The sequence below is a fragment of the Epargyreus clarus genome, unplaced genomic scaffold, assembly GCF_041222505.1.
Source record: "Epargyreus clarus isolate Ecla_fem2 unplaced genomic scaffold, WU_Ecla_fem_2.2 ptg000021l, whole genome shotgun sequence".
In the NCBI taxonomy this organism is placed as follows: Eukaryota; Metazoa; Arthropoda; class Insecta; order Lepidoptera; family Hesperiidae; genus Epargyreus; species Epargyreus clarus.
The window spans coordinates 6190178-6215974 of record NW_027332228.1 but is presented as its reverse complement, the minus strand read 5'-3'; the positions used below and the strand labels follow the sequence as shown (position 1 = coordinate 6215974).

General features: G+C 33.9%; 1 protein-coding gene and 2 non-coding genes across 9 annotated transcripts; 1 reads left to right on the top strand and 2 right to left on the bottom strand.

Annotated features, from left to right (window-relative positions):
- LOC140750571 (zonadhesin) lies at window positions 1-25763 on the top strand. Of its 7 annotated transcripts, none has more exons than XM_073084192.1 (28): window positions 1-91; window positions 600-680; window positions 1537-1734; window positions 2231-2419; window positions 3423-3611; window positions 4067-4252; window positions 4665-4853; window positions 5748-5948; window positions 7094-7273; window positions 7483-7689; window positions 8145-8336; window positions 8691-8882; window positions 9543-9743; window positions 10382-10576; window positions 10753-10941; window positions 11246-11443; window positions 12863-13042; window positions 13745-13936; window positions 14712-14903; window positions 15085-15282; window positions 16834-16916; window positions 17133-17276; window positions 17771-17974; window positions 18144-18242; window positions 18443-18583; window positions 19461-19670; window positions 20258-20402; window positions 25451-25763. In XM_073084192.1, exons 1-28 carry the CDS (start codon window positions 34-36, stop codon window positions 25582-25584), a joined length of 4767 nt encoding a protein of 1588 aa, XP_072940293.1. In that variant the 5' UTR covers window positions 1-33; the 3' UTR covers window positions 25585-25763. The 7 variants fall into 7 exon arrangements, with proteins under 7 accessions (XP_072940293.1, XP_072940294.1, XP_072940295.1 ...); XM_073084193.1 differs by lacking the exon at window positions 25451-25763 and adding an exon at window positions 23920-24068; XM_073084194.1 differs by lacking the exon at window positions 25451-25763 and adding an exon at window positions 23350-23623.
- On the bottom strand, window positions 5106-5177 carry TRNAC-GCA (transfer RNA cysteine (anticodon GCA)). Its single transcript has one exon. It is a non-coding gene; the product is annotated as a tRNA-Cys (tRNA).
- Window positions 15787-15858, bottom strand: TRNAC-GCA (transfer RNA cysteine (anticodon GCA)). Its single transcript has one exon. It is a non-coding gene; the product is annotated as a tRNA-Cys (tRNA).
- Window positions 25764-25797: the final 34 nt, after the last annotated feature.

The following is a 25797-nucleotide window of genomic DNA, read 5'->3' as shown; positions in this document are numbered from 1 at the left end:
TCGTCCGAACCCCAGTTCGTAAATTTATTTATCATGTTAAGGTTAATTATTTTATTAGTCTTTGTGGCTAATATAAATGATGTGTTAACTGGTAATGAAATAATATATTTTATTAGTTTAAATACAAAATTTAGTTTAAATAAAACAGTAGCAACCGTAGCAACAGTAAATTAACTCTTAAAAATACCGAATTTCTTTATCAAGAATATGTTCTTGAAGTTATTAACGAAAACAGGGATGGCACAACCGCCACATTTATTACTAGCGTGTATGACGGCTGACTTACATATGCGAGCATCTTAGTTCTCAGGAGAGGCAACGAAACTGCAATCGGCTTTAGCTACAACTCCGATCTATATGGAGTTGGTTACAGGCGGTAGTCACCCTTTACCATCAGGACTGCATGCTCGTTTGTTACTTCAATAGGATAACCGTTCCTGTAAGATAGATGTCAGGATTGTTCTGGTGCATCTATGTTTAAAACCGTCTAATCTTGATGTTATTTAATTACTGTTAGCTGAAAGTACTTTTTAATGAAACACTTTCTTTAACTATATCTATTATTTGTTTTTTATGCATGTGGAATTTTTTTTTCAAAGATTCACAAACAACTCAGTCTTCGTCGAACAACTGCAACAGCAGCAACAACAACAACAACAACAACAACAACAATAACAACAGTAAGATAATTTTACATATATTTTAATTAACTCCAATCTCCAAATATCGAATTCATAAAATTATAGTTACAATAATATTGTTCTAAAATCATTTTGAACAATTTAAAAATATTTTTTTATAATTTTTATATTAAGTATTATGTGTTGGGTTGTGCTTGAACAGCAAATATATCATGTAAACACTGATAATACATTTGTATGAATTTTCGAAAAAGATGTAAAAAGGGATAAACAAATGCAGTAATTCAAATTTCTTGAAGTTATATGTAATTTTAATTTGTCATGTAACATTACTTCCCAGTATTTGACACTATCAGATAGTGGAATAATATAGAGGGTGTATTTTTTTTAAATTGAACTCGTTCGATTCCCGGCTAAGTTTCAGTATTTTTCGCTAATCCTTATAGTTTCAGATTTAGTCCTGAAGGCCTATTTGTAAAATTCACACTGTATATGACACGATTATTATAAATGCGCGCATATCTGTTTTTTTAATTGTATTGTGTTTGTATTATTCTCTTTTGCTACACGCCGGGGATCTCGGGTATTTGCTTACTTTTTTTTTAAGTATCGTTAATATGTAATTTTGCTTAGGTAATTTCTAAGAAAATAATTCTACAAAGGTAGTACGTTTTACCCGACTGTGAAGGATAGCGTAGCGAAAAAATTCTAAGTCTATGGTGGAGGATAATATTTTTCAAGTGCATATATTGTACGTAATTATGCCTTATCCTTTGGCCCTTTTCATACGTTTCCCTCCCAAATGGCTAGACGTCGACAAGTGAGATGTCGTTGAATTTTTCTAAATTGTTGGAATGACTGTATAATAATTTTCTAACAACTTGTATTATGACAGAAAAATGCGGACAGAATGAAGTTTATGACGTATGTCCATCATCATGTCCACCAAGAACATGCAAGACCAAAGACGCGGCGTTCAAATGCAAAGAACCGCTAAAACCTGGTCACCCTAACTGTCCGCGGCCTATATGTCGATGTGCTGAAGGCTTCTACAGTAACAATGAAGGAAAATGCGTTAAGAAAGAACAATGCCGTAAGTTTTTTACCTACAACATAAATCCTCCGCAAACCATTATTGTTCCACTGCTAAGCAACTTCTCAGAACAAGAAGGTCGCATTTGACCACGCCAAATACGCATTGGCAGACATCACATACGAGTACCTTTGAGATTTTTTTTAAATATCTAAATAAATAGATAATAAAAATACGTAACGGGCTAATAAGATTCATGATGCTATCCGTCAAAGCTATTGATAATTAATTTCTAATACGCATGTAGCTTTCAAAAATCTGAGGTGGTGCTTGCCCAGGATTCGAACATAAGACTCTTCAGCTAAGACGTCACTTTTCACCCCCTTCCACTTTTCACTACTTACAACCTAAGTATACATTAAAATGATATAGTACATAATTGTGTATAAAATACATATATTAAAAAAACGTTTAATGAAGTTGTTATTAGCCATATTAAATATGAAAATCGTAATATTAATAAGAAACTCGATACTAATTGACAACAATTTAACAGCACCAACATGTGGCCTCAACGAAGTTCCCTCCGATTGCGCAAACAGTCCGTGTATAAAAAATTGCGCAACAAAGGACCTCAACTATCAATGCAAGCCAAACCCATCTAGCTGCAAGCCTGGTTGCGTGTGTGCTGATACATACTACCGAAATGATAATGGTACTTGCGTCCCAAGTAATCAGTGCCCACGTGAGTATCGATTTCCTAATAATAGCAGTAAGCGCTGTTGGATTAAAAGGTATAATCCACACATTCCTCATTACTGTGGGTTGTGAACCCCCGTGCTGTAACCCTTACCATCAGTTTTCAAAACATCCCACAATTTTACGTTACGTTTACTCAATCCATTATTCTGTTCCGTTTGCTTCAGAAGACTGAGTAAACGTAACAATAAGTAAGTGCTCAAATCTTTTTCTCTGCCTCACATGTTCGCAAAAAAGAGAGACAAAACATAAAGCGCCATTTTGTCAATTTAGACATTTAATGTTACGTTACTGACACTATAGTTCTGATACAATCCGCTAGGGGCGCTGATTGGAAAAATGCGTAAACAAATACCAAAACAGTCATATTTGTCAAAGGTCTTAGTCCGCAGGGTTAGCAACGCATTAGTGAGCGACTCAATAGAACTCTTATATCATCTGGGGTTGATTACAAAATATCCATGGATGCATCATAATATGGACTACATGCTGGATTTCTATTTCTTTACTATAAAATATGTTTAAAAGGTGGTAGAAACAATCGAGTTGGACTGTGATACCACTGCCCCACGATGCTGAAACTAGAACCGAATTCGATAGATATTTCTAACAAACACAGAGGGCATTTTAAGAAGTCACAGTATTTATCTTGAAACTAACTGCCAATTAACAACAATTTATAGTTACTACAATCGAGCAAAGGAGTATTTAAGGACATGTCTGATATATTAAAGAACAATTAATACTCAAAAAAAGAATATGTTTCAAAAAGTGTATTTTACGAAACATATATTTAATCTTATTATTTAAAAACATTCATGCATACGTCCATAAATTTTGCCCGCCCAATGTGGTACAACATAAGATTATCGTTATAATTTTAAGATCCTTGTAAAGTACTATGTTCTAGCAAATAAATTATTTGATTTGATTTGAAAAAAGACGTTAATACCTATTGATTCCACACTAATTGAAAAATAATGCAACAGTACCGGAATGCGGGCCCAACGAAGTGCTCTCAGATTGCGCTAACAGTCCATGTATAAAAGATTGCGCATCAAAGGACCTCAACGATCAATGCAGACCATATCCTCCTGGCTGCAAACCCGGTTGTGTGTGTGCCGACACATACTTTCGGGATGATAATGGCATTTGTGTTCCAAGTAGTCAATGTCCCCGTGAGTATGTTTTATAAAACGAATGTAGCAAATGAGTACGCCATCTTTTTTCTGATAATATAGGAGTAGCAGACGAGCATGCAGTCCACCTGATGGTAAGATAGGATTAAATATACCTACCTCACACATGCCACAGATGCGCCGCTACTCCTGAGGACTAAGCTGGAACGCCCCGGAAAAGTACGTCTCCCTTACTGTGGTAAGGGAGACGTACTTTTCAGGCTTTTCACGCAAGCAGGGTAATAGGGTATTAAACGCTATTTTTTCTGGTTCTCTAAATCTCTGGTTAAATCTATCAATCTCCTTGACCATTTGCGATTAGGGGGTTTAATAACCTAAATAAATTTCATTTGGAAAGACAACCAGTTCCCAGCATTTGAAAAAATATTTGGGTTATGATAATTAATAATTTTTATTCATTATTCAGTAGTGCAGAAGAGCTCTTGTTTTCACAGCAAAGACCTGCGGTCCCAACGAAGTCTACGACTCTTGCCCCAGACCAAATTGTCAAACATGTGAAACTATTGGAAGACCGGTCCCATGTCCGTTAATCGCAGATTATAAATGCAATGGCCGATGTGTTTGCCAATCCGGATATTACAGAAATATAATGGGCCAATGTATATCTGAAGAAAATTGTAGTAAGTACATATCTCTTATTTTCCATACCATTTTTAACACTAAAATAATTATAATTATGTTTAAATATTTTTTTTATATTTAATCACAAATATTTGTTAAGTTAGGTGTTTTATAATTGACACGAAAAAATAACAGCATAATGTCTAACCTAATACTAAATGGTTATGTAACGAAAAGTAAAAAAATCAGTAACTAATAAAAATATTGGCTTCCCAAACAGGAGCTCCAGGTACAAAACACTTTAGCTATTTAATAGGTACCTATATCTATTCCACGCATTGTTTAATGTATTTATATTCAGTAACAGTTAACCACGGGTGTTTCAAAAAGTCTTATTAAGTTAAACTGAGAGTTGAAATTCGCGCTCAATTAGTATGATTCAAAACCAGTTTTTATAACCCACTTTTATAGAAATGTGCCAAGGACCCAACGAGTACTTCTCGTGCGACAACGCGTGTGACAACGAGTGCGACAAGCTGAGCAAGCGGAACCACACCAGCTGCCCCATCTTCAACGTCAGGTGCAACGAGATGTGCTACTGCGAGGAGGGATACGCGCGGAACGCCAGCAACATCTGCGTACCAATCTCACAGTGCCCACGTAAGTATCTTTTATGAAATACACCCATTTTATTCTACCACTGATATTTATCTAATATTTTACAAATAATTTAATATTACAAGAAGGTTTTATGATGTATGAATATTACGTACTGATCATATATAAATTTATCATAAATTATTAATGAATGAATTGTTTACATACTAACGTTAAAAATATCATAGTAAATTAATACATTTTATTTTACGAGTAAATATAATTACAAATAAAAAAGTTGACGAATCTGACGAAAGGGGACACCCGGGTTTGAACCGGGGACCTCTCGATCTGCAGTCGAATGCTCTACCACTGAGCTATATCCCCTACAATTAAGATGTTTGAAATATGTCATTATATTAGCAGAATTCATCTACATTCCTTTGTAAGTAAATAATTTATGCTATTGTAAATTGAATATTTGCTACAATGGCAGATTATAATATTCGGAATGCGTGCTGTTATGACCCTGTCTACTTATTGCTATTTTGCGCATTTGCACATTTCTATCGCATATTTTTCGATTATATTTTATCGTCCCGTCAGTTAGACCTGAGAATTATAGTCGCAACATGAATATCTAAAGTAAACTTTCTGCAAGCTGTAGTACCAACATGTAAGTTGTAAGTATTTCAAACGACAATAAGGAAGAAGTATCCGCAAAATTCCTGTAGAGAGAAGAAAGTGCTTCTCATGTGATTTTGCAAGTATAGGTATTATACAGGTACCTAGCATGATTTTAATGTACAACATAACGATTCAATAGAAAATATTTTTTGATATTATTATTAAAAAAAAACCTTTTTCTATTTAGAACTGCAATATATACCTACCTATTTTATTAATTTATTATTTATGTGTACGTTTCGGAATTAGTTTCTTAAATAATATTTTCAGCTGAATGCGACGGGGAAAACGAAGAATATTCGTACTGTCCAAACGAAGTATGCCGACCGAAAACATGTGATGATTTGGGCTACCCACTGTCATGCTATCAATTCGACAGAAATACCTCTGATTGTGGACAGCCCCGTTGTATTTGTAAGGGAGGATTCGTTCGTAATAAACATGGAGTGTGCATATCCAGTAGAGATTGTCGTAAGTAATCATTATAAACCTACAAAAATGTATCTTTAATATCTTAAATTTCGCGTTTTAAATCTTCCATGGTACAGGAACATAATTATATCAGTAAAGTACGAGCAGGGGGGTTTCTACCATCTCTTAAAACAATATTATTTTAATCATATTTTTACTTTTTTGCAGGAAATTTAACTTTTTACGCAAAATATGACAATTTCAGTTGGTTTTATACAATGGATAAGCGAAAAATTAATAAGGGTTTAAGTTTGTTCAACTGTGTATGACGGAATATTTTACTATTTCAAAAGAGGAAATAAAACTTTCCTGAACTATGATGGTTTTTAAAAGATGGTGGTAGGCCCCCAGGACTTAGGAAAAAGACTTAGTTCATTTTAGTTTGAAATATTTTGTCTGAGCCCAACTCACATTATTTTAGCTTAGTAGTCAAATTCTCTGAGATAAAATTTTAAATTATTTATCTACTTGCAATTATAATAATTGTTACTACTGTGGGTGTGGTTAAGACAAACATATCCAAGCGTTATCTCATATCAGTAGCGTTAAGCGCTGCTGTGTTTTGTTTGAATGGTGTGGTAAGGGAGACATGAAGGTGGTAGTACCCTTTGTGGTTCGACTCCGGCGACACCACCGCCACACCTCTTTCTGCCTCATAACAGCAGTGTAAAGCGCTGCTGTGCTCCGTTTTGAAGGGTGTGGTAAGGGAGACATACGTAAGGGAGGCGTTCCAGCTTAGTCCTCAGGAGTAGCGGCGCATCTGTGGCCGACCTCAGGTAGGAATATCTAATCCTATCTGAGATCGATTACAGATGTCCATGGGCGGCAGTAGCCACTTACCATCAGGTGGACTGGTCGTCTGATACTCGTATATTATATAAAAAGAAACATACTTTTCCGAGGCTTTCCAGCTAAGTCCTCAGGAGTAGCGGCGCATCTTTGGTCGACCTCAGGTAGGAATATCTATTCCTATCTGGGGTTGGTTACAGTACTCCATGGACGGTAGTAGCAACTTACTATCAGTACCATCAGGACTGCATGCTCGTCTGCTACTCCTATATCTATTATAAAAAATAATTAAAGAATCGAATATACATTACATAAGAAAATAATGAAATATGAATAAAAATCATGTGATTTTACAGCATCCTGTAAAGGAGATAAAAACGCATGGTCAGGTTGTGGAACCTTCTGCACTACCTGCACCAACTACAAGAATAAGAACATAGCGTGCATACTCTCCTGCCAGCTAAATGGTTGCGACTGTCGCCCGGGCTTCGTGTACAACACTAATACGAGAAAATGCGTGCTTCCATCAGAATGTCGTAAGGGAATATATATTTTTATATTACAGCCGTAAACGTCGTAAGTTTGAACGCCTCAAATGTTTGTCTCCACCCTTCAAATAAAAAAGACCTTAGTTCTAATAAGACAAATTTATCTGATGTGGATGCCACGCAAGTGAATTAAGTAACTTTGATTGAGGCGCAAATGATTTCTTTAACATTATAAAAACAGGTAACTTTTTTCACAGCTCCCACTTGTGGTCCAAACGAAGTTGCCTCCGATTGCGTAAATAATCCGTGCTTAACAAAGAATTGCGCACAAAAGAACCTTAACATCCAATGCAAGTTCTTAAAACCCAAGACGACGCCTTCCAGTTGCGAAGCTGGGTGTTTGTGTGTTGACGGATATTTACGCGCCGATAACGGCACGTGCGTACCAAGAAATCAGTGTCCACGTAAGCAAAATTAATCATTAAACTACATTAATCTTAGAATGCTAAATGTATATAAGTTTCAATGACTGTCATTTTCTATTAAAGAAAATCAGATTCCGCCACAAAAATCTAGAACCGAAAAGATTATTATTAAGGGGCCCCACAAAACGGCAATAGCGTTAGCTATAAATATTAAATAGAGTACACACGTATTTTTTTTATATTGAAGTCTACTACTTCAAGTATAATATGTCAAGAACACTACAATTATTATGATTAATTATTTAATATTGATTTGGTGGAAGGAGCTTGTATAAAAAGTTGTGTTTTCCAGAAAGGTTATTTAAATAAGTTTATGTAATAATTTACTATGTATTGTTTATTTTTCTGCACTGAATATGAAAAAAAAACAAATATTATTTATACACTTCTTGATAGACATAAAATTGCATAAAGATGACACTTTTGATTCGCAGTAACTTGTGGGCCCAACGAAGTGCCCTCGGATTGTATAAATGGCGGGTGTGATAAGAGGAACTGTACGCAACTTAACCAACCGGCCGTGTGTATAGATTTGGTGGAAGGAGCTTGTGTAAAAGGTTGTGTTTGTCAGGAAGGTTATTTGCGGACTGAACAAGGTGTTTGTGTTCCAGTTAATCAGTGTCCAAGTAAGTGTTACTTCGTGTTATAGCAACGGAACAATGTCTGTCTGATAGAGACAAGTTAGCGTGGTTAGAACTTCATAATTAAATAATTTTGTTTCACCTATAATTATTTCTAAATTATGTGTATTTCCTGTAATAAGGAACCGTAATTTATAATATTATATATCATGCATTACGTAAGTATCAAATAGTAAAGGTAATATAATATTTAATGTTTTTTTTTTTATAAAATAAGTTTATGTAATAATTTATTACGTATTGTTTATTTTTCTGCACTGACTATAAAAATCCAAATATTATTTAATACACTTCTTGAAAGACATAAAATTGCAAAAAGATGACACTTTTGATTTGCAGTAACTTGTGGGCCCAATGAAGTTCCCTCGGATTGTATAAATGGCGGGTGCGATAAGAGGAACTGCTCGCAACTAGGTAGACCGGCTCTGTGCATAGATTTGGTGGAAGGAGCCTGCATCAAAGGATGTGTTTGCCAACCTGGTTACTTGCGAACTGCTCGAGGTGTTTGTGTCCCAAGTGACAAGTGCCCAAGTAAGTGTTATTTCATCCGGCTACAAGTAATTTCGAAATCGTAAGAACTTTATACATTGTTATGTTTAAGCAAGACGGACCATATTCACTGTAAGTTTAAAGAAAAATACTAAATTTTTGTAACAGTACCCTTACCAAAAGTTTTTACATTTTGACAAATATGACTGTTTTGGTATTTGTTTACATATTTGCCCATAAAATTTCCAATCAGCACCCCTAGCGGATTGTATCAGAACTATAGTGTCAGTAACGTAACATTTAATGTCTAAATTTACAAAATTTTGTCTCTCTTTTTTGCGAACATGTGAGGTAGACAAAAAGACTTGAGCACTTACTTACGTTTACTCAGTCTACTAAGCAAACGAGACAGAATAATGGATTAAGTAAACATAACGTAAAATTGTCAGATGTATTAGAAAGTCATGGTAAGGATACTGGTAGGGTGTAATCTGGAGAACTATAAACATACGGCTACTACCCAATTAGGTACTCACGAAATATTGCCTGTATGTATTTTTTTTGCGACTGCCAATTTGGACTTGTTCTTTTTTTTGACTTGCATTTATTTCAAGTTGTTTTAACTGTAAAAAACGACTTTGGGACATGTAATTTCTAACGCTACAACTTTATATTTTCATAATGTATCATTTCACTTTTTAGGCAAGGAAGTGTGCTCCAAACGACATGAATACTATGACACGTGTCCACCATCTTGCCCAGCCAGGCAGTGTAACATTGATGACCGATTAATTCTCTGCAAACCACCCTCGCCGACCGCTGGTTGCAACATCCCAAGCTGCCGGTGTGAAGCGGGCTATTATAGAAACTCATATGGAGATTGTGTCACCTATGAGGAATGTGGTGGGTCAATTTTTCAAATAAAAAATAATGTTCTCACAACTGTTTTTAGGATTCCGTACCCAAAGGATACAAACGGAACCCTATTACTAAGACTTCGCTGTCTGTCCGTTTGTCCGTCTGTGTTCTCAGGAGCCGTACAAGACAGATACATGAAATTTTTATAGAGGAAGCATAACGGTGGCCGCTAAACAAATACTAAAAATAAAATAAAGTTAAATATGGTCTTCATACAACAAACCGGTATTTTTCGGCATTTTTTGATCTAACTGTTAAACCGTACTAGGGAGACGGATGAATTTTTTACAATCCGTGTACTACTAAAACTAGTATTATAATAAGTACAAATAAGAACCATAAAACATATTTTAATATAGTTATTTTAATTTTATTATACGTTGTTTACGTGTCATCCATCATCACCCAACGCCATCTATTTTTGTGTCATATAACTAAGTATTGTTAAAATAATAAAATACATAAAAATAAGTTAGAAATAATGAAAATTTCTTGATACGGAAGACTCCATGTGCGAGTTCGACTCGTACTTGGCGAATTATTTAATCAGAGGGTAGTAAGAACTCTATTATTTTATAAATACGAATAAAAATGTAACGAAAACGTACCTTTTATCTTTTTAGGTATTAATTGTGGTCCTAACGAGATCTATTATCCTTGTCCTCAACCAACTTGCGCTGCTCAGACATGTGAAAATATTGGTAAAACATTTAACTGTCCGTTGATCCCTGCCAACTATACCTGCAAAGGAGAATGCCGTTGCCAACCGAATTTCTCTAGAAACAAGATTGGACAATGCATATCAGAAGAAGAGTGCAGTAAGTATCTCATTTCTTTTTACATCAAAATAAATAAAAAATATCTCTGAAAGTTCGCAGAAATTTATATTAATAATACAATACATTATGATCATTATGTAATTCATTCATTTTCTCGTTTTATGTATTTCAACTCCTCTCATACCAAACATTGTAAGTATGATGTATGTTATTAGAAATGTGCCAAGGACCCAACGAGTACTTCTCGTGCGACAACGCGTGTGACAACGAGTGCGACAAGCTGAGCAAGCGGAACCACACCAGCTGCCCCATCTTCAACGTCAGGTGCAACGAGATGTGCTACTGCGAGGAGGGATACGCGCGGAACGCCAGCAACATCTGCGTACCAATCTCACAGTGCCCACGTAAGTCATTGTATTTGTTAATATTTATTAAAAAACAAAGTAGACTAGCTTTATAAATGGTTGTTTATTAAAAAAAATGTAGTTTTAAATGGGTCTCGCGATTGGCAGTCAAATGTTCTACCACTGGGTATATTATGTCTCTATATGTCTCTTACAACCAAATACCTTCAACTTTCGTTGAAGATAAAACGTTAAACATACATTGATTGTAAAAGAAAAAAATGTATTTAACTTTATAATTTACAGTGATTCATAATAACGTGATTTATAGATCGTATTTGTTATATAATGATTTTATTTTTAGCTGAATGCAATGATGAAAACGCGGAATATTCGTACTGTCCAAACCAAGTATGCCGACCAAAGACATGCAATGATTTGGGCTTCCCTCTGCCGTGCTATCAGTTCGATAAACCATCTGACTGCGGAAAGCCTCGTTGTATTTGTAAAGGAGGTTTCGTGTTCAATAAGGATGGAGTGTGCATTCCTTCTTCAGATTGCCGTGAGTAAATCTATTTCAAAATAATAGTTTTGATTTCCAACACTGCACGTGTTTTTAATGGGATGCACGCTGCGAAGCTGCACTGCTTTAATTAAAAAAAAAGAAAAATACAGATTTTATACCTTTTATATTTGAATATTTAGTTGTCTGTCTAAACTATGAACCGATTTGAATTATTTTCGAACAAAGCAAACGAATCGTTTCCAAAATAAATACTAGTTAAAAAAAACTAAAAAATACGCTTTTATAAAAAATTCGACCAAAAAATGAAAAATAAATAAAAGTTTAAAAAAACTAAAAAAATACACTTTTTATAGAAAATCCAACTAAAAAATAGAAAATATTTTTTATTGTAAAAAAAGCGTGGGGTGCATGGTGTCAATAGTTAATAATATTTTATTGATAGATATTGAGTAGAAGGATTATCATTTTGATAATATCTTAAAAAGCACCCCACGCTTTTATTACAATAAAAATATTTTCTATTTTTTAGTTGGATTTTCTATAAAAAGTGTATTTTTTTAGTTTTTTTAAACTTTTATTTATTTTTCATTTTTTGGTCGAATTTTTTATAAAAGCGTATTTTTTAGTTTTTTTTAACTAGTATTTATTTTTCATTTTTTAGTGATTATTTTAGCGATTATTTTAACGATTATTACGTAGCGTATTATCAAGTTTATCTTTCGAATCAGCATCAGCACCTTTGCTTAGCAGTGCAAAAATGAATATTGGGTCATTGTTTAACACAGCTGTATGAAGTAGTGTTTTACATTGGTGTTTATTTTTATTGTTAACGTGAAAATCCCAGAGGAGTTGTTGAATGACAGGTCAGGTCAGGTCAGGTCAGGTCAGGTCAGGTCAGGTCAGGTCAGGTCAGGTCAGGTTAGGTCAGGTTAGGTGATCGGCGCGCCTGGTAGATTCCTTTATTGGTCTTAACGCAGACCTTCCGGGTCTCAGGAAAACAAAAATCGCTGATCCTGATTATCCTAGTAAGGATAACGGGTCAGAATGTTTAAAATATTGAATTGTCATCGGTCCTTAATAAGTATGCCAAATTTCAAGTTAATCCGACGTTTTGAAGGGGGTTAAAATCATGTTCAAAGATTCCGTTACATACTAACATACCAACATACCAACATACATACGTCTGAAGCTAATAAAAGCGTATTAAAAAAACTATTACACTTTCCGTTAATATAGTATAGAATTTCTACCCGCACATGGCACATTATAGCATAATCTTACATTAGTAAAAGTTCTAGTTAGTTAATAAAACATTTTTACCTAAGATACTATGGATATTTAGATTACGACTTTTAGATTAAATTATTTTATTACATTTTCTAACGCGACTATCCCATTCGTTAGGCTATTTTCATATATTAATATATAACAATAAAAGTATTTTGTTCTCAATAGCATCCTGTGGAGGAGATAAAAATGCTCAGCCCGGCTGCGGTTCTTTCTGCACTCGCTGTACTAACTACAAGAACAAAGCCAGAGCATGTCCTGCATCCTGCATATTGAATGGATGTGAATGCCGACCGAACTATGTCTACGACGCCAATAGGAGGAAATGCGTACTGCCAAACCAATGCCGTAAGCTAACTTCAATACACTAAAATAATGTCAGTAATAAATCATCATCATCATCACATCAACAAGCCATTACTGTTCCACTGTTAATGCACGGGTCTCCTCTCATAATGAGAAGGATTTGGCCATAGTCCACCGCGCTGCCCAAGTGCGTATTGGTAGACTTCACATACCTTTGAGATTTTTTATACATCTCTAAGATATCCTCACGATGTTTTCCTTCACCGTTTAAGCAAGTGATAATTAATTTCTAATACGCACATAACTTTAAAAAATCAGAGGTGCCTGCGTGCGTGCGTGCGTGCCTGGGATTTGAACCTCGGATCCGTCAATCGAGAGGCCGAGTTTCTTAACCACTAGGCTATCACTGCAGTAATAAATATAAAGTATTAATTTTACGACAGAATCCGTACTTTACTACTTAAAAACTAAATTCCCAAAAGACATTACACTCATTTTACTCGTAAATGTCCGATGCTTAGATAAGTAAAATACGTATAAGGTAACCTTAGGTTAATAATTTAATAAGATGTTAAAAATATTGACAAAATATATGTTTGAAGATAAAATTTAGGACTATACCATAAATTACAATTAAATATTTTAAATTCACAAGATTTTGGAGCTGATAAAAAAAAACATGAAAGTAAGTAAATAAAATAACAATAAGTACATAAAATAACAATCAAACCGATGTGTTTGCAGCACTGACTTGTGGCCCCAACGAAGTGTCCTCCAAATGTGCCAACGATCCATGTATAGTAAAGAATTGCTCACAAAAAGACCTTAACTTTAAATGCAAACAAAAAACTTGTGGCTGCAAACCGGGGTGCTTGTGTGCCGATGGATACTTAAGGGCTGACAATGGCACCTGCATTAAAAGAAGTCAGTGTCCTCGTAAGTATAAAAAAAATTAGGGTAATACATATTACCCTAAATGTTTACCCTTTTATCACCAACCCCTATTTTTATTAGCCATTTCAGTTATTCCATCATTTTTCATACCGCTCGATGTTAGATTGGCGGTGGACAAAACTGCCATAGATTTTGAATTTTTAAATTTTTAGATACATATTTTTAATGCCACATTTAGAAAAATACAAACAAAAAAAATGTTTAAAAATAAAAAAAATAGTAAGGGTGAAGAACCTTTACTTAGGGGTATAAAAAATAGATAGTAGCCGATAGACCTACTGAACATGCATATAAAATTTGATGCAAATCGGTAAAGCCGTTTCGGTGGAGTACGTAACTAACATTGTGACACGAGAATTTTATATATAAGATGAAGTATATGACAATTATTAATAGTAACATTACAAATGTGTTACAGTAACACACAATTGTATATTTTTTAAAAACTAGGTCCCTACTTTACACCGCTATGTTATTTCAGTGTCCGATATCATATCAGACAACAATAGCAGTAGATAAAAGCTATACAATTAGTAATTATCTACTAGTGATCGCACTTTATGATTATCTTGATTATGATTATGTTGAACACCGAATATCCATTTCCACTATTTTTATGTTCTATTTTAATAACAGTAAAAACATTTTTCGATACTTAAAATCCTACGTATAAGTATAATTACCGTCTGAACTGTTGTCTTCTTAACACCATGTTTCAAACTTTTGGGAAATTCATTTAATTAATATTAATTTGCAGCAATTTGTGGTCCCAACGAAGTACCTTCGGATTGTATCAACGGCGGATGCGAGAAGAGGAACTGTACGCAACTGGGTCAACCGGATCTGTGTATAGATTTGGTGGAAGGAGCCTGCATCAAAGGTTGTGTTTGCAAACCTGGTTACTTGCGGACTGCCCAAGGTGTTTGTGTCCAACAGGACAAGTGTCCAAGTAAGTGTAATTTTGTGTGTTGTAATTTACCATGAATGCCCCTCTGCTAACGAAGAGCAGAGTTCCGACGAAGTTACAAAAGTGTTTGGTCTTATCTAAATTAATATAATTGTATTTTAGTCGTAGTTTAATTATCCTGGCCTACTTTAACCTTACAATAAAATTGCGATTAATTTTCTAGGCAAAGAAGTATGCCCAAGGCAACATGAATACTATGACAAATGTCCACCATCTTGCCCTGCCCGCCGGTGTGGTATCGATGATCGAGGAGTTTTTTGCCCAACACGCTCACCAAACGCTAAATGCAAACCGAGTTGTCGTTGCGATCAAGGGTACTATAGGAACGAATATGGAGAATGTGTCACTTACGATGAATGTTGTAAGGACAACAGTTTTATTAAACATGTCCCATATAATAAGTGTCCCATCTGTACAGTAGAACCTATGAAAATTTTTACCAAACGAAATTTTCATGATCTCAAGATCATCTTTTACGCGAAGTGCATATCAGTAGAAGATTTTAGAGTCTTATTATACCTTTTTAACTGACTTATCAAAGGCAGGCGGTCTGAACACACCTATAGAGAGGTATATTTTCTCGAACATTTATACCTACTCGGTCATTATTCAGCTATGACGATTCGTAGATATTATTGGTAAATACCTAGCCTATATGATATATTATTAGAAAAAAAATAATAGGGTTTTTTAGAAAATCGGTTAATACTTAATTTTGTCCTATCGTAAGTAGATCAAACTGCTGCTCGCAGTGTCCACGCTTGTTATTTTCGTGAAAGTAATAGTTTAAAATCAAAAACACCAAAATAAATTCATTAAAAAACTTACTCGAATAATCAATTGCGCTTAACAAAACGACTATAAAAGGGGACACCCGGGCTTGAACCGGGGACCTCTCGATCTGCAGTCGAATGCTCTACCACTGAGCTATATCCCCTACGTTTAACAATAGTCAAAACCGGTATTGTAAATCTTTGACAGTTAACTCATAAAGAATTAAATTATTAACAATTTTAATAAACAAATGATTATAAAATTATAGAAATATCATAAGATTGTTGCAATGCAAGTGGAAAAAATCAGTCATCAATATTAATATCACCACACTTTCAATCTAAATGTGGCTTTTTTAAGTGTAACAATATAGTATTGATAGAAACAATTGCTTGCAATCAATTTGATACTTGATATTAAAGCTTTGTCAATATATGTAAGTTATAATCATAAATGCTACTTTGCTACAGATAACTTAATTAATCTTTAGCAAAAATTAAATAGTACAACATAGCAGGGACAACATACCCACGCTGTAGTCGTCATCGTCAACCCATTACTGTCCCACTGATGGGCACGGGTCTCCTCTCAAATTTACAACAAAAATTAAATTTAGAAGTTTAGTACACAATAGGTATATGTATTCGAAGGTGGTAGAACCCTTTGTGGTTCGACTCCGGCGGCACCACCGCCACACCTTTTTCTACCTAATAACAGCAGTGTTAAGCGCTGCTGTGTTCCGGTTTGAAGGGTGTGGTAAGGGAGACAGAGTTTTCCGAGGCGTTCCAGCTTAGTCCTCAGGGGTAGCGGCGCATCTGTGGCCGACCTCAGGTAGGAATATCTACTCCTATCTGGGGTTGATTACAGATGTCCATGGGCGGCAGTAGCCACTTACCATCAGGTGGACTGCATGCTCGTCTGCTACTCTTATATTAAAAAAAAAAAAAAAAAAAAAAAACAATAGTCCCCTGCAATAGCCAAATGTGAATTGGTAGACTAACATATCCACATATACAGTTATGAGATGAAAGTATTTTACATACTTACGAGTATGAGAAGAAACTCGTAAAACATTATAAACGTATGTAAGTTGTCAAGAAACAGCTTAATTAATTTATGTCGTGTTTCAAAATTTCAGCATCAACACCTCCTAAGCCCATCTCTGAACTAGAAGATGATTTTAAAAAAGGAAACGCATTATTTACTGCAAAATTCCTTAAAGTGAGTAATTAATTTATGTCTATTTTTCTTGAAAAATAATTCGATTGTACAATTTCCTCATTGTTCATAAATATAATCCTGTAATCTATTTAAATATACACCATATTTAAATACATAAGTTTACTGTTAGACTGAAAGAATTACCACACTATTCTATTAATATTCGTATTTTAACTATTCGTTTTTGTTGCTTGATTTATGCATTTTCTTTTACAGGCTGTTGTGGACAAAAGTCCCGGCAAAAGCGTCATAGTATCAGCATATTCCTTGTTACTATTATTATCAGAACTGGCACTTTTCGCAAAGGGACTAACACTCAAAGAATTTTTGTCCGCACTCAACTTAAAAACCCCAAATGAGGTATGAATATATTATTTGTATGTGCATAGAAATAATATTTTTTAACCAAGCAATATTTTTATACTTACTTATATTTAAGTCCTAAATGACATATGATTTTATTATACATTTATCGCGCTTTTTACAAGTAGTATTGTTATAATCTAACAATTTAACCACAAACTCCTGGGTTGTCCAGGTCTCATTACCACTGTCTGATAACAGATTGAGCAAATAAGTTTGCAGCTCTCTCATACCACCTCCTATTTGTAAACATACTCAAATATGATGTTTAGTTACCTGAGGTCACTCATTACTACCGCTGAGACTAAGCCTCATATTTTCTACGTTCTAACCAACCAATTTAATGTATCAATCCAACTATTCTATTTGAATACAATATGAATGACAACATCTCTAAATATTCTGTCATATCTCAACTTTAATTTCATTACAATGATCATATCTATGACAAGGATACTTGATATTTAATACTCCTTCGTATTTATTTCTAGATCAGGACAGTAATGCCAAGTATGTTGCAAACATTAAATGAACAGGAAAACGTTACCGTTCGTTACGCTTTTAGAAATTATGGTAACATTTCGAGTAACTTTAGCGAAGACTTTAAAAAAGAAACTCTGGAATTTTTCGGGGCCGAAGCGGAAAATATTGATTTTAGCGATCCCCAAGCAGCTGCCGATAAAATCAATGCATGGGTAAGTAACCAAAATCAAAATCATTTATTAAAAATGTGTCAGTCTAATACAGCGCAACATTTATAAAAAATCAACATTACCCCACATCTATTCAATGTATTAATAACGTTTTACGTTTTATAATTATGGACAAAAATTGTTAATATTTTATTTTTACATTTTACTTTAGGTAGAAAACGCCACATCCAACGCAATAAAGAATCTTGTACCAGCTGATATGCTTTCTCGTGACACAGAATTAGTTATGGTCAACGCTCTGTTCTTCCTTGTAAGTAATAAAATGTGTTTTATAGCAGATAGGAAATCATTAATTGGAAAAAAATAAAAATTATATAAATAAAGATGTGTGGTCGTACAATTTTCAAACTTTAGATCACTTTATGCATCCTATGTATTAGTAGAACAATAGAAATTTATTAATATTATACCATTGTCCTAATAAAATAACTACTTTTAATTTGAATTTAGGCTGAGTGGAGCAGCAAATTCAATCCAGATAATACAAGGCCAGGAGAGTTCTTCGTGTCGGCTGATAAATCTGTTACACTCGATTTTATGCACCAAGTAACCTATATGAAATATGCTGAATTGCCAGACCTCAAAGCCAAGGTATGCCCAAACAATTATTTACATCAAAAATATAAAGTTAAATTATATTTTACTCATATATGTATATATGTGTTACAGCCAAAGTGATAATTTCAGATATTATACATAATAGGTATCTAGCCATTATAGTATACATTAGTCAAAGTTAAAAATAACAAGAAATTAATCGCATTAACTAGCTAGTGTATATGATATCTTCAAAGACTTGGATAAAGTAATCAAACAAGTACCTATAAGCGAAGGTTATAAGTGTCTATTTTTATTTTACTTCAGCATAATTATATTGTTTGTAATTTTATAATGATCCACATGTCAAAAAATAGACATGTCAAGGTGTTTTACGCCCAGTCTCTGTACGCGATGTACGTAAATCAGCTATGGGGTTGATTAATAAAAAGACGGGCATAATGTAAAAAAATACATGCCTTACATATACTACGAGTATAATCTCTGATCGCTTATTTATATTTTAAGTTCATACTTAATTTACATGATTTGGACCCACTCGCTCGTTAGGATAAGTTGGAACATAAAAGAAAATAGAATACTAAGCGAGCAGGGCCGAGCCCTGCGAGCTGGTGAGTCCGATTCACGATAATTTGGACCAAGATGACGTTGATATAACAGAATTCATCTTTAATAATTTCAGTTAATCCTAAGATTTACCGTACTTCAGGCTTTTACAATAACATATCTATTTATTAGTTTAACTAACTTCAACCTTAAACTTTGCTATTAAATATAACAGCCATAAAGTGATTAATTTATCACTTTGGCTGGACAAATTTGTCATTATTCATAAAAACCAGTCATTATGTATGCTAGCTATTTGATCACTTTGACTGTAACATATGCATTAATTGATACTTTTTTTCAGGCTGTGGAACTTTCCTACACTAATAGGAATTTCTCATGTGTCATCTTTTTGCCAAATGACAGAGGTGGCGTTCAGAGTTTAATGTCAGAGCTTGTGGATCCAGACGTGTTTAGCTCAGTGATCAGCGCTCTAAAGCCCGCGAGAGTCGACATATCTTTACCTAAATTTAACACCACGACTGTAACAGACTTGAAGGAGATTATGATAGAGGTAACTATTGCATTGTTTATTATTATAGCACATCTTAAAAGATATTAGAAACACTAAATAGTTCGAAAATAGTAAATTATTATAATTATTTACACTTTCCGCGTGAAGAACGCTGTAGCTCACAACATCGCGAATCTCCATGAAAATTATGAGAGGAATGGTTTCTTAAGTTTGTTGCAAGAAATAATAAATTATTTTGTAGGAATAAAACTATATTATAAAATTACCCCTATTAACTACATTGCCCTTATATAAAATTGCATATTTTTTACAATGTATATTTCAATGTTTTTAATGCGAACTGAATCGGTATATCAATATAATTTAAAGTCATTTGGACCAGTAGGTACACAATAGTAATAATAAAATTCTAGAAATTATTTTAAAATTCATTCGTCCAATTCTAAAAATATAACGCACCCACAACTTTATATCACTGACATTTTCTAAATAGAGTATTGCCTACAATTACACTAGGTGCAACTGCAGGTCCTCTATGTCGTCTTCACCGCAAACTATATAATAATAAAATGGACTACCATATTTATATTGTTTTAGAAAAAATAAAGATATATAAATATTTTCAGTTGGGTATGGGGCAATTATACAATACTTCGTCAACCGATTTGGAAGGCATCTTGGCTGATGGACGAGGTATACGTGGAGCTTCTGGCATCCAAAAAGCAATCATAGAAATAAATGAATCTGGTTCAAAAGCAGCAGCTGCTAATGGTATGTATAGACCTGAGAATAATTAAAAATTACTAATCTAAAGAAGCAAAACTACTTTTACCCACCACTTTAACGCGTTAGACAAATCGACGGGAATTTTACAGGATACGGTAAACACATTTAGGGTGGGTTGTATCATATAACTTTAACATTGACTGAAGCCTATCCAACCATCAAATTCATGGTTAAAAAATAATTAGTTGCACGATTTTAATTGCAGTTGAAATTACGTCGTAACTTATACTTAACTTTAACCGATTGAATTCGATCGGTTAAAGTTACTGTATTTGTCAACTTCCCTATCTATCAATGTCGACTAAAAATTGCGGTGACAGCGACACAAATGACGTTAATGACAAGTCAATTGATGCAACACAGAATTTTTACATTCCATCGCTACCGTCAAAGTTACTGTTATATTTAACTTTAACGCAAATTTTAACCAGACTTTCGATGCAACCCACCCTTAAAATCACCGAAATAAATATGAACTAAGTATTGAAAGTACTCAGATGGTTTGCAGTATTCTAGGGAATAATATGATCTAGAGTAAGAACTCATACTCTCTGTAGTTCAATCACAGTAACAACATATGTGCAGTACTTACATAATATTATTTTGTGGTTGGGTACATGATACTTTCCAACTTACCTCTTGTGGGTGGGTCAAACATCCTAAATTTTACAACATAATGGATTAAATAAAAACAGTAACATAAGTATTCTATCCTGTTATTTATTAAAGTTTATTTGGAATGATAACACAACTTACGTCTATTTGTGTATAACAAACACTTTTGAACAGTATATTCTGAACTAATAACTCAGCGCTCGTATTTTGATTCAAAAACAAAACTCGTTATTTTTAATAAGAGTTAGATCACAGACCTATAGGTCCGTGCGTTAGACTTTGTTTCCAATGTCGTATTTGTTGACAATTGCGTTAATATCGTTCGAATCCAAACTAAACAATTTCTAGTCTTCACAATCCTATTCTGATAGTAACAGGTCTGTTTGTTAATATCATACCATAATTCGACGTATAATAAAATAACAATTTAACATGGTGCTTTTTGTGAAACTCATTGCACACAGGGACTTCAATTTTAATTATATTGAAATTAGCTGACCCGAGCGAACTTATGAACAATATTATAATAAAACACAGTATTATAATGATATTTTTATTATTTTACATTTTGCAAAACTTCTTTAAAGACAATTTTCGTCTTTATAATGTTATCGTCGGTGGTTATTTGAGTCTGTGCTTCGAAGGGCACAAACAGTTGCTCTCACTAGTTATTAATGGATATTCATAAAGAAATATTTTCTTTCAGCCATCATTGGCGTAGCAACTGCCGCTATAATATCACCACCACCAGAAGTGTTCAACGCGGAACAATGTTTTATATACTACATACTGTACTATGGAACCCCAATATTCTGTGGCCTGTTTGCAGGCGATCTGTCATAAGACAAATAACAAAAATATAACAACAATAAAATTTTATTCTCACAGCTTACCCTTCATACTTAATATTTTTAAATCATATGTTTTATTTCATCCATAATATTGACATTATACAGGGTGAATTTTTAAAACAGGCCTTCAGGGCTAAATCCGAAACTATAAGGATTAGCGAAAAATGCTGAAAGGAGTTACGAGGCCGATTTTGATAAAAACTAAAACTGCATCATTACTTTTTTAAAATAACTTTTTCCCTAGCCGGGAAATGAACGAGTTCATTTTGAAAAAAAATGCACCCTCTATATTATTCCACTATCTGATAGTGTTGCTTATAAGGATGCAGTGCAGATGCAGTTTTAGTTTTTATCAAAATCGGCCTCGTTACTCCTTTGAGCATTTTTCACTAATCCTTATAGTTTCGGATTTGGCCCTGAAGGCCCGTTTTAAAAATTCACCCTGTATATTACATATTAAATATCAATATGATAATAAAATCAAGAATCCTTACATATTTATTATTCATTGTTTCATTTTCGATGATCCCACGATTCCTATTAAGATTCTTAACACTGCAGTCGATAAATGTTTCTAAATTCTAATATTCCTACAATTCGTTTTTTCATACGAACCAATGTTCCACACTATATAGATATTTCATAGATTTACTATAATTTTAAATGCCTCATTCAATATTACCATATTTATATCGAGTTCAGAAGAGTCTAGAAGAGTTCTGCTTATCGAATAAAGTATACTTATTTCCTGTTTTCTCTCTTTTCTGTCATCGAAATTTCTCATGTGAGCAATGAGTGAAAACGAATACAATTAAGACTCCCGTTATTAAGGTTGATATATATTCCAAATAGCCAAATTACAAATGAACTTACTATCACTTAATAGGTATAATATAATAGGTTTAATATAAGGAAATGGTAATAATAAATAACGCGTCATCACTATAATTATGTTCATTGTCAAAATAAAACTAAATATTGGCAATCTCAAATATTAACGAGATTAATATTGATATACAATCTGGAAGTAGTGTTGATAATCATTTGAATTTAAAAACAATTAATAATGTAATTTAAAAACAAAATTTCAATTTAATCTAAAGTTTAATTGGAATAGGGTCACAAATTAGTAAATTACTATGTTTAAAGACTTGGTGTCACTGTCTTAGAACTTGTCATAGATATATTCTTGGCACAGATCTTTATAAATCCATGTTAGCAAGCGAGCGTGCAGTCTACCTGATGGTAAATTATTACTGCTGCATATGGACATACTATGTAATCAACCCTAGGTAAAATTGAAGTCCTACATAAGATTGGCCGTATATGCGCTGCCGCCCAGGAAGGCTACGTTGGAACGCCTCGATTAAATATGTGTCCTTTATCACACTACTCAACCCAGAAAGCAGCTTTTTATTTTCACGGCTTACACTTTTAAAATTTAGGATTTCAATATCTCGTTTCAGCCATTGTAGGCGTAACTTCCGCGGTACCATCAGCTCCGAAAGTATTCAACGCCAATCATAGCTTTATCTACTATTTACGGTTTCAAGGAACCCCATCGTTCTGTGGCCTGTTCGCGGGCGATATATCATAATTTTTTACACTTATTTGTAACTTTGCTTAAAAACTGTTAACACATAGAAACCCATTTCTTGCACTTACAATATTTTCAAATTAAATGTTTTGTTTACATGTTCTGTTTGAAGCTTGAATATTAAAGGTGTGGTTATTATCATAGTAATTGTTTTATTTATAAGCATCCTTACACTTTGTTGTATAAATAACAAACAATCATTTTGATGGTGGTCACTGTAATCCATGGCGGTCCACTATCAACCACTGATAGAATGTCTATGCTCGCTACATTACTATGCAGGATAACTAATACAAAAGACTTAAGTTGGAAATTTGAAATTCGTTATACTAATTAGTCGTGCGTTATACAACTTTTGAAAGAAAACTACAGAGAGTTTGACCCTTTCTAATACTAACCTCATTTTTACTATTTCTACAATTAACATGTTTCCTTCCAGCGATTATAAGCACTCGGAATTTGCCTTCCGTGCCCGTACCCCCAGTACAGTTTAACGTCGATCACGCTTGCATCTATTACATTTTGTTTGAAGGAACCCCAATGTTTTGTGGACTGTTCACAGGCAATAATTAATAAAAAAATATTTTCTTTAAACACGAATGAGTTTTTTTTTCAGATAACAATTCTTATCACAATAGTATTAAAGTTTGGCGCAAGTTCCTCATATTTATGTTTTAATACTTTTATGTAATGAAAAGCCAAAACATTTTAAATAATAATATTAACGTGCCTCATGGTACAGGTGTTTAATAGTAACAGTCAAAACTCTGGAAAAATCCAGAAGCAGGCCAATAGCCATCCGCTAACATATAAAACCAAAACACTATAGAATGATAAGAAAATATATGAGTTGGGTAAGAGGAAAACAAGTAAAACCTAAGTATTATATATTTTTTCCAAAACCCAGAAGCAGAAGCAGTAGGTAAACAATAATAAATTTTGAAATATATTAATTTATTCGATCATTAAAAGGGCGAACATTAGCCCCAAGACTGTTGTTAGATATATTATCATAAAGGTCCTCATGAATAGGATATCGGAAATAAAGATATTAATATAGAACAAACACTTGCTACGGGAAAATAAAACACATTTATATTAAAGTGATATATTACAAAATCCTAATTTTTTTCGTAGATAATATAGTATGTATGCATGGTTGTATAATGTATTTATGGTTGTATAATGCTATTTAAAGCTAAAGATATGTTACCTGCCCATGTTTATTCTTTTTTGCATAATTTCTACATTTACGCATTGCATTTTGAGGAGGATTAAAAAACTTTTTTTTATAATATAGGAGTAGCAGACGAGTATGCAGTCCATCTGATGGTAAATGACTACTGCCGCCCATGGACATCTGTTATCAATCCCAGATAGGATTAGATATTCTTACTTGAGGTCGGCCACAGATTCGCCGTTACCCCTGAGGACTAGCTGGAACGCCTCGGAAAAGTATGTCTCCCGTACCACTCTTCACAACGGAACACAACAGCGTCTGACACTGCTATTATTAGGCAGAAATACGAGTAGGTGTGGCGGTGGTGCCGCCGGATTCGAACCACAATGGGCTCTACCACCTTCAATGTCAAACTCTGTAGTTTCGGTGAGTCAGCTCCTTTGAGGGAAGCCAGTCGCTAAGCTGGCCTAATTTGGCACACATTCAGATACAGGTGCCCTGAGGCCTGATAAACCCTTTTCAAAAACTAAAATAATTACGTCTAATAACGTGTACAGTGATATACGTGTCAATAACCACGCCACGGGAGAGCCAGAGGAGTCAACGTTCAGCAATTAGTGTATTTTGTGTTCTATTGGTGTATGTTTCAAGTATGTTTCAATAGGTACATTTAATAATTATATTCTTAATCAATATCCTTATATCTACATAACTCTCCCTTACAAAATCTTTATCTATTGTGTTCAATTAACTCACGTACTCGTAGCTACATTTTGGATTTTGTTTTCAGCGATTGTAGGCGTTAGAATCACTTCCGTGTCCCAGCCACCACCTCCAAAATTGTTCAACGTTGATCATAGCTGCGTTTATTACATCATGTATCAAGGAACGCCAATGTTCTGTGGATTGTTTGCAGGCAATTAGCGTACATTGTTTTGTCAAAGATAATATATAAATCTACAAAATTATGTAGTTAGAAAATAGTTCACATTATACCTCATGTCCAAACTCGAAACAACAAAGTCCAATTCACTTAAAATGATTAATTTTAAATTTTATTCGTCTAATCACTTAAAATTAAAATAAATAATTGTGTCATGGTTCTCTATTGTTTTATTTACATTTTAACCTAAAATC

Coding starts and splice junctions, on each gene's coding strand:
- LOC140750571 (XM_073084191.1), top strand. CDS start 34: ATGTTAAGGTTAATTATTTTATTAGTCTTTGTGGCTAATATAAATGAT. Junction 3,612..4,066: donor TCCAAGTAGTCAATGTCCCC/GTGAGTATGTTT, acceptor TTGTTTTCACAG/CAAAGACCTGCGGTCCCAAC. Junction 8,337..8,690: donor TCCAGTTAATCAGTGTCCAA/GTAAGTGTTACT, acceptor TTTGATTTGCAG/TAACTTGTGGGCCCAATGAA.